The sequence below is a fragment of the Vespa crabro genome, chromosome 2, assembly GCF_910589235.1.
Source record: "Vespa crabro chromosome 2, iyVesCrab1.2, whole genome shotgun sequence".
NCBI classification, from domain to species: Eukaryota; Metazoa; Arthropoda; class Insecta; order Hymenoptera; family Vespidae; genus Vespa; species Vespa crabro.
Genome location: NC_060956.1, coordinates 4,288,547 through 4,297,899, shown reverse-complemented (window position 1 = coordinate 4,297,899; position 9,353 = coordinate 4,288,547). Strand labels below are relative to the sequence as shown.

Here is a 9,353-nt window from a genome sequence, read left to right as displayed (position 1 = left end):
ACAGCAGGGATCGTACGCCTCATGTGTTTGACCAAGAATAGTAATAAAAAATATACACATATATATATATATAAAAGAAATCAAGGGAAATAAACATTCTGTGAAATTGAAACGTACCTTAGTAATTATTTTGTCTCTTTCTTCACATAATACCATAATAATATTGCACTTCGTATCGCCGCATCTTTTTATGTACTAACATATCACAGCTTTAGTGTATGATATAGGAACGCCATGTGAAATTTAGAACTCTCTCATTATATGTCATATACATACGTATATACTATATACATACTTAACAGGACACGCACAGATACACACACTATATATATATATATATATATATATATATATGTATGTATGTATATATATACACACATGTATATATGCGAGAACACGCGTTTCACGAGGATTAAGTTATTAGGCCGTTCCGTCGTCGTCGTTTCATTTGATGCTTGCTTGGTGAAGGTTAAACTACAGAAATGTTCTTTAAACATTTATTTCTTTGTGTTTTCCTTTCGTTATATGATGTATATATATATATATATATATATATATATATGTGTGTGTGTGTGTGTATATATATATATATATACATATTTTGTATAATTATGCACGTGCATGTTCTATTAGTGTATGCGCCTATATTGTGTTATTGTGCATAGCATGACGCATAATACTTTTTCTTCGTATGCCCTCCCATTTATCTAATCCTACTGTTCATAGTAAGCTACGTTGAATTTAGTCTCCCCTCTCCCTTCCTCTCTCTCTCCTCCCCCTCTCTCCCTATACTCCCACTCTCATTATAGATAAATCAAAGAGCATTTCTATGCTATATATTTTATGACTTCTTTCTGAAGATTGCTTCTTCATCGTCCATTCACTTCACCATAATATAATGCTTTGACACAATATGATCTCGTGCAGTTGAATTATTTTTTCAATATTATTGTAAGAGAAATATTGATCTTTAGAATATACAACACTTAAAGTACATAAAACCATATACGGACGCGTTAATAAAGCTGTTGTTTTCATTAGTCATTTATTTACTTATTTATTTATTTATTTATTTATGTATTTACTTGTTTGTTTATTGTTTTGTTTTTTATTTCTTTTTACTTTGTCCAAAGACTGGAATATAATCTTTTAAAATATATCTGTTCTTTTCTTGAAAAAATATTTGATAAGAATAGCGAGTTATCGATTATTCGATTATATATCGATAGATCCATATCTCATTGTTCATTATTGATTTTAGGAAAGGCACACGTCCAGTCATCACAAGAGTACCAGCAAAGTGTCACAAAGTCAACAATCCCATGCTACGTAGTATCGAGATATCCGGATAAAACGGCATCAGTAAGCCGACATAATAATTTAGGATATATATATATATATATATATATATATATCCATATATATATATATATATATTCATCGAAGAAGTGCCCTGATCGATGTGCGTCCACCTCAGAAGTCATTCTATATGTTACATTACCACCAATCGAAGAGACAGAAACGAAACTCCCGATGCACCTGAAAGCCAACGAGAAAAAATACTTCGAGGCTTCAATGACGACGATGACGACGACGACTACGACTACGATGATTACGACGAATACGACGACGTCATCGAAACAAAACTGGATTTTACGAGAAAGAAAAGATCGATTTCTTGTCGATCGATTTTGAATGTGCGACATACTCGTATAAAGAGAGAAGAGAAAGTTTCTTTCATGGTATATCGTCGTTTCGCGTCCTGTCGGTGTCGGTGGTTTTATTCTTATTTCATTTTGCTCTTCTACACGCAACGGTGTTTCTCTTGTTTTTATTTTTTTTCCTTTTTTTCTCCTTTTTTTTTTTTTTTTTTTTTAATTATTTTTCTCACTTTTTCATCCCAAACGAAAGAAAACAAAGATATATGACGCTTACACAAACGAAAAGGACGTGTAGAGACTAGTAAACTCTTACGTTAGCCAAAGTTTAACGTAAATCGAATTTTGATTCGTAAGAGGGATGCTTCTTTCGAAATATTAAATAGAAACATTTTGAGAGAAATAAGGAGAAAAAAGAAAAAGATATTCTCACTCAGGTCGATTTAGATCGCGATAGGTAAATAAGAGAAAGCGGCTTTACTTCGTTCCAGTCCGCAGACATTTTTTTTTTGCGAACGGACTCTCTCTCTCTCTCTCTCTCTCTCTCTCTCTCTGTCTCTCTCTCTCTCTTACTCTTCTATTTTCATTCTCATTATATTTTTAGTTCCTCATTCTTGATCATTGAATTCATTGAATCTTTTCAATGAATATGAGGCTGCCAATGAAGCTACAACGCATCTATAGCTTTCACAATTGTAGTCAACTTTGCTTTGACAAGTAATTGTGGATACTGCTTGTACTATTCGTCTGTTTGCTTATTTTTTTTTTTTTTTTACTATATTTATTGTATTTTTATGTATCATTTAATTCGTAAAAATTTCTTTATCTCTATTAAAACATTGAATCGTGGAACATATATATATATATGTATGTATATATATGTGTATATATATATCTGTATTTATATATATATGTATATATATATATATATATATATATATATATATATATAACGGTAGATTATAAAGAACAATAAAGCATTAGTTTAATTATCAGCTGACAAATAATACAAGAGTATCTTAATTTGCTTAGTCATCATTTAGTGACTATTGCAATATTGTAAAGCTATATTGTAAAACTGTTTGCGTCAAGATTGCGTCATGTAAACTAACAAATTCGCTTTAGCCTCTTTTCACCTCACTATTTCTCATCTTTGTTCCTATGTCTATTTTCCTTCCTATCTTTCTGTCTATATACATATATATATATAAATATATCTATAGTAATTCTCTATATTTCTATCTTGCATAATTATTTGCAAGAGCGTTAAACATTTTGTGCTTTATTCTCAACGATCAAATCGATTATCGATCGATTCGTTGCATGAGGACATTTTTGATAAAAGAATTTCGAAGTTCCTTAGATCAATTATATTGAACAATCTATTTTTCTGCTTTTTTTCTTTCTCTCATTTGTTTTTAATAATTTAATATAAGTTCTGGAAGGGATAGTTGTGGAAAATATGTATTGCGTGTGTCTCACGTTCACATGAATTGACTTTTTATTTTCTTCGGAAAGCGTGATATACACTAGTGTTTTATATATTTAGAAATATATTTTAGATTGTAGTGCGGCTCATTTTACAGATTGTGCATTTACAGTTGTTAGCGCGTCACATAGTTTAATCCCTTCACAGAATCTTAACTCCTTTTGAGAATATAAATGTCCCTGTCGACGAAACGATCCGTAGTTGGTCAATGAGCAAGCACACAAGATAAACTTGAACCACGTCCAAGAGGTATTTATTCGTGTCTTTATTTTTCTTTTTCTTTTTTTTTTTTTTTTTTTTTAATTTTTTTTCTTTTGTTGATGTAAATAGCCGTAACTGCATAATGTAATAAGTAATTCGATTATACTATTGCCACTTAGTATAAAAGACTATCGATAAATAATTAATATTATTGTCAGACTGTAAATAAAATTATTTTGTATGCCAAAATAAACCAAATGTATAACACTGATACACGATGTTAACACGAACGCATTACACCGTATACACAGAGAACACTGAAAATGTGTAATAACGCTTGCTGAGAGAGAAACGATCGTGTAATAGACATTAATTTTCGTATATACATATACATACGTCTCGACTATTCGGGATCACACTTTTGAAAATATATAAGATGAATGATATTCCTAATCTTTCTTTTTTTTTTTTGTTAAACAAAGAATTCATGTTATTCGACCAACGATCCCAATGTGTTTAAACATGATTTAATTTCTTGATTTATCTTGTTTTTGTTTTTTTTTCCTTCTTTTATATATTATATATATAAAACCAATCAATCTCACTCTCTCATCCTTTGCACATCTTTTCTCTCGCTGTGCATATCAAAGCGGCACCGAATGATAAAGTACGAACGATCATGGAGAAAAGGAAAAACCATGTTCGTTGTTCGTTACGATCGAATGTATTATATGTTCGAACATTATATCGATAAAGTAATATGCCTTTAAAGCGTTCCTTTAGCGAACAATTATAAACATATATTATATAAATATATATTAGCAGTAAACGCTTTCTCGTTCTCGGCGTGATAAAATACGCGTCGGCCATTTTTTCCAAACGCAAGAATATTTTTCATTTTCAATTAATATTAATATGAAAAATGAAGAAAACTTTTACATTTCAGACAGAGCGTGGATTTCTATACGATATAAGCACAACTAAAGAGGAAAAGAAAAAAAAAAAAAGAAAAAAATGTCGGAATCAAGTTGAATGAAAAAAAGTATATACGAAAAATTTACAAAAAATAAACATAAAAAAAGAGCAAATGTGCATTATAAATGGATTTTTTATTTTTTTCGAAAATATATAATAATTTTCGAATCAACTTCAACGTTTACTTCATGAAAATGCGTATTACTTTCTTGAAGTTCTAGCTTTTTGTTGTTCTACGATAGAAGTGACGTTTATTGCTAATCGTTTTTAATTAATAGATAATGTTTAATGTAAAGCGTACATATGTCGCTGAGGCAGCGAAACATAATAAGGAAAATCGTATCGTCGCGAATCGGTGTCGAAAAATGATGGCGATATGAAAAATGACGAGATTCGATCGATGGTATTATCGGCAGTGTTTTCCCGAAATAATAATAATATTATTAATATTAATAATAAATAAATAATAATAATAATTTAAATAATAACAATAAAAATAAAAAAAAAAATATTGAAAATCCCATTGCTTCTCGACAAAACAGGAAAGTTTTAGAAGTTGTTTTTTTTCTCCCTTAAAAAAACCACTAATTTTTCCATGTTCGAGGAGTATATAACGATGAAATGAAATTTTTAAAAAGATGGACGAACGAGAAAGAAGCCAAGGGAATAATAACTCACGTCCATGATGTATATAAACTTTAGTATATAAGGAGTTAGAAGAAGAAGGAGCGACGATTCAAGGAGAATATATATACATACATACGTACATACATATATACGTATATATGTGTATGCCTGTATATATATATATATATCTCTTATTAATTATCGTTCTCAAGTCGTGCATTTGTATTTCGCGCGTGTTTGCTCGCGCATCTTCCCCTTCCACTTTTTCCCCTACTCAGCTCGACGCTCACTGTCAAGCTCGATGAAACTCGACGTCATTGAAAGACGCTCGGATTCGGAGAAATTTTCAGTTGCGAAGATACGAGCGTACAGTTTGTATTGTTTATTTTGAAATCGTGTATGCGAGTATTCCTCCTTCCGATTATCATAAAAATCGAATATCTTTGCTCTATTCGAAAGTCATGTTGTTCATATTGAAAAGTTTGAATTTCTGTAATATGTGAATTTTATTTCTTTACCAATTGGTTTCATTAATTGGAGAAAAGAAAACTACATTCAAAGTTCACTGTTTGTTATTATTATTTGGAAAAATTTGTTTTTTTTTCTCTCCTTTAGAAGCAGTGATGGATCATCACTTATCGAAGAGAAAATCGTTTGAATTTTTGTCGAACGACAAAAATTTTTACTCTTCGATGTGAGATCATAACTATAAAATATCCAAACTGAAGTAAATAATTTTTAACTGTATTCTTACAGAATATATTCTATTTTTATGGAAAAAGGAAGATAGAGGAATGCTAATTAATTTAAAACATTGAACATTCACTTATGTCATTTTCCTCAAGTAAAAATTCAAATTAAGTTTTATATATATATATATATTATATATATAAATAAATAAATATATATATATATGTATATATATATCTTTTTTTTTTCAAGTGCTCCTGAATGAATAAGTTTTCTATATCTATTGTTAGAATTTCTTTTCAAAAAAATGAAAAATATTACGTTTGGGAATACTTGGAAACGAGCTAAGCTTGCCTACTAATTCGGGACGGCGTTAGAAAGTTATCCTTAATAAAGAGAGCAGCAACAAAATAACTAAAAATATAATATATTAATAGTCTTCATTATTTCTCCTTCTCCAATTGTTCTAAGTTCGTAAAAAAAATTATAATATTTTTAGAAAGTAAGCTATATTGGAGTGACATGAAATTTTTCAATAAAAGTTTCTCAAAAATATAAAGATTACCAATTTCGTGGAAGATTTTTGAATAGCAAATTTTGAAACAGTTCTTTTTGTTCATTATATTAATCTAGAAAACTAGAGAAAGTAGAGAATAGAGAATCAAGAAAAAAAAAAGATAAGTATTTTCAATGCTGATACAAAACAGTGTAACGTCCCTTTTGTTTTATCGCCACTTAAATTTCGCGCTACCTCGCTAATTGGCAAAATGGTGCCAACTGCGTAGTAGTTCTTTGCAATTAGTTTAACGAAATAAAACGGAAGTTTTTAATACTTCAAAAAAATTACGATAAGATATAAAAGGTAGATATATACATCTTTATATTTTAATTTATTGACTCGTGACTATTAAAAGCTGTAAATGTTGAATGTATATTATGATGACATTATTTAACAAATCGTCGGGTAAAAAAACACGCAGTATCTTATGGTAATTAAGAAAGGATAGAAATATTTTTCATGAATTTGATAGGATAAATATTTAAGTTTTTATGTCAAATAAAAGATTTAGGTAATAAATAGAACCAGATTTCCATAATCTCTATTAATTGGTTATCACGTCATGTCGTACAATATCTTTCTATTGGTAAAACAATATTATTACGTTATACAATTGGTTCTATTCATATAAGATTTATCGAAAGTATAGTAAATAAATCGATTAAAATTCGTTGGTGTATTCACTACACGCATATCCCCGGATTATATGGACAACATTTTTATGGTATTATGTATAATTTCTAAAATATAATTAACTATGATTAACTATATCAATGTTAAAAAATATTTTGAAACATTCCAAAAGTAATATAATAATATATTTTTGAATGTTTACATATATATTATGCAATATATTCTTTTTCTTTTAGTTCATTAAGTTTTATGTAAAAAATAAATCTTTTCAATTCCGATATATTATTATAAATAATATATTCTTTCTTATTTTATTTATTTCAGAGATGAGTTATATAAAAAGCATGAATTTATATACATCTCTCACAATGAGTCACAATACCTTATTATCTTTTAAAAGCTTATTTATTAAAAACATACATAGACAAGTTCATCATTCGTAAGTAGATAGTTTATGATCAGTCTTTTAATTGTAATTATTTTCATTTATAATTATTACTATTTATAGTTGCAAAATACTGGTAGTCGGTGGTGGTACTGGTGGTTGTACTATGGCAGCAAAATTTGCAAGAAAGTTTAAAGGATCATCCAATCAAATTATAATAGTCGAACCAGAAGAAGTAAGAGTAATGATTATAATATACTCTGTTTAATAAGTATGATTATTTTATGCAATTTAATTATAATTTTTGTATAACTATTATATAGGTTCATTATTATCAACCACTTTTTACTTTAATCGGTATTGGTATGGGTTCATATAATTATTCAAAAAAGCCAATGAAGAATGTACTTCCACGAAATGCAAAGTGGATAAAAGATAGTGTAATTGGTTTCGATCCAGAAAATAATCAAATTACTACAAATAATGGCGATACAGTGCAATATGATATTTTAATTATTGCATTAGGTTTACAAACTAATTGGGATCAAGTAAGTAAATAATAATTTTCTTTATTGCAATTGTATATCTTTTTATTTTCCTGATAAAATGTATCTGATTTCTATAATAATTTTGATAGTTACCAGGTTTAGTAGATGGTCTTGAAAATGCAGAATCACAAGTTTGTTCTATTTATGGATTTAATACTGTACCTCATGTATTTGATAAAATTAAAAAAACTAAGGATGGTACAGCTATATTTACATTTCCAAATACTCCTATCAAATGTCCAGGTGCACCACAGAAAATTGCTTATCTCGCTGAAGACTACTTTAGAAAAGTATGTTTATACAATTTTTAATTTACAAAATGTAAAATGTACATAAATGAATTATATTAAAACTATTTGTTTTGTCTATTTCAGACTAATGTACGTAACAACATAGAAGTAATTTATAATACATCATTACCTGTCATTTTTGGTGTTAAAAAGTATGCGGATGTTCTTTGGAAAATATGCAAAGAAAGAAACATTATTGTTAATACAAATATAAACCTTGTAAAAATAGATGTAAGTAAGCGAGAAGCAACATTTGAGAAGTTAGATAATCCAGGTGAAACTTGTACGATGACAGTGAGTACTTCAATACTATTCTATACAATATATTGTATAATTTAAATATTTACATTATATATTTATATTCACAGTATTCATTGCTGCATGTATGTCCTCCTATGGGACCTCCAGATGTTTTAAAATGTCATCCTCAATTGACAGATAAAAATGGATTTTTATGTGTAGATTCTGGTACATTAAAACATGTTAAATATTGTAATATATTTGGAATAGGTGATTGTTTGAATACACCAAATTCTAAAACTATGGCAGCAGTAGGTAATGAATAAATAATTATGTAAATAATTTGTATATTATATGACTGACAAGAAAAAAACTTGACGTTGTAAATTTATATAATTTTCTATTTATAGCTGCTCAGGCAAAAGTTCTTTATAAGAATATCATTGATGACTTAGCTGGTAAACCAATGACAATGGTGTATACAGGATATTCTTCTTGTCCACTAGTAACTGGACAAGGTAAATGTATAATGGCTGAATTTGATTATAAATTACAACCTATGGAAACATTTCCCATAGATCAATCCAAAGAGCTATATATCATGTTTTTACTAAAAAAATATTTCTTCCCATTTATATATTGGAATCTTATGTTGAAGTATGTATTTTATAGTTTATGTAGCTATCTCTTATATGAATTGAAAAAAATGTTATTTTCTTTAATTATTTTATATCATTTTAGAGGTCTATGGAATGGTCCTGAATTTTTCCGAAAATTTACAAGTTTTATGAAACCTAAAACAACATAAAATTATACAGTAACAACAGTACATATTAATAGATGTAACTACAGAATTTTAATATGTGACACCATAATTTAAAAAAAATCAATATTTTATTACGTGTATATATAGATTACATCATTCTTATATTTTTACATTATCGAAGAAAAATAAAAACTTTCAGATGTTTATATTTCGATCCTAAGATTGTAATATATTGTACAGAGTATTTTTTGTGATATTATATGAAACAATTAATAAAATATTTTATTCTTAA

At 28.1% G+C, this 9,353-nt stretch overlaps 2 protein-coding genes across 14 annotated transcripts in view; both read left to right on the top strand.

The window, feature by feature from the left end:
* The window catches only part of LOC124422335 (cyclin-T), a 19,295-nt gene extending 15,494 nt beyond the window's left edge, over window positions 1–3,801 (top strand). For 2 of the 3 annotated variants that reach the window (XM_046958655.1, XM_046958657.1), the window contains one exon: window positions 1–112. This exon is cut by the window's left edge and continues 8,485 nt beyond it. Coding sequence is in view for 1 of the 3 variants with exons in the window: in XM_046958656.1 (XP_046814612.1) it covers window positions 1,262–1,333 (72 nt within the window). In the remaining 2 variants the exon portion in view is untranslated. Of the gene's footprint in view, window positions 113–1,261; window positions 1,363–1,513 lie in introns of those variants that run through there. The other variant, XM_046958656.1, reaches the window with a different exon arrangement.
* On the top strand, window positions 2,894–9,353 carry LOC124422336 (sulfide:quinone oxidoreductase, mitochondrial). Of its 11 annotated transcripts, none has more exons than XM_046958663.1 (9): window positions 2,894–3,396; window positions 7,157–7,271; window positions 7,341–7,452; window positions 7,541–7,765; window positions 7,855–8,055; window positions 8,140–8,349; window positions 8,424–8,610; window positions 8,706–8,952; window positions 9,037–9,353. In XM_046958663.1, the coding sequence occupies exons 2-9, from the start codon at window positions 7,159–7,161 to the stop codon at window positions 9,101–9,103; spliced, it is 1,362 nt and encodes a 453-aa protein (XP_046814619.1). In that variant the 5' UTR covers window positions 2,894–3,396; window positions 7,157–7,158; the 3' UTR covers window positions 9,104–9,353. The 11 variants fall into 11 exon arrangements, with proteins under 11 accessions (XP_046814619.1, XP_046814614.1, XP_046814617.1 ...); XM_046958658.1 differs by lacking the exon at window positions 2,894–3,396 and adding an exon at window positions 3,955–5,321; XM_046958661.1 differs by lacking the exon at window positions 2,894–3,396 and adding an exon at window positions 3,955–5,347.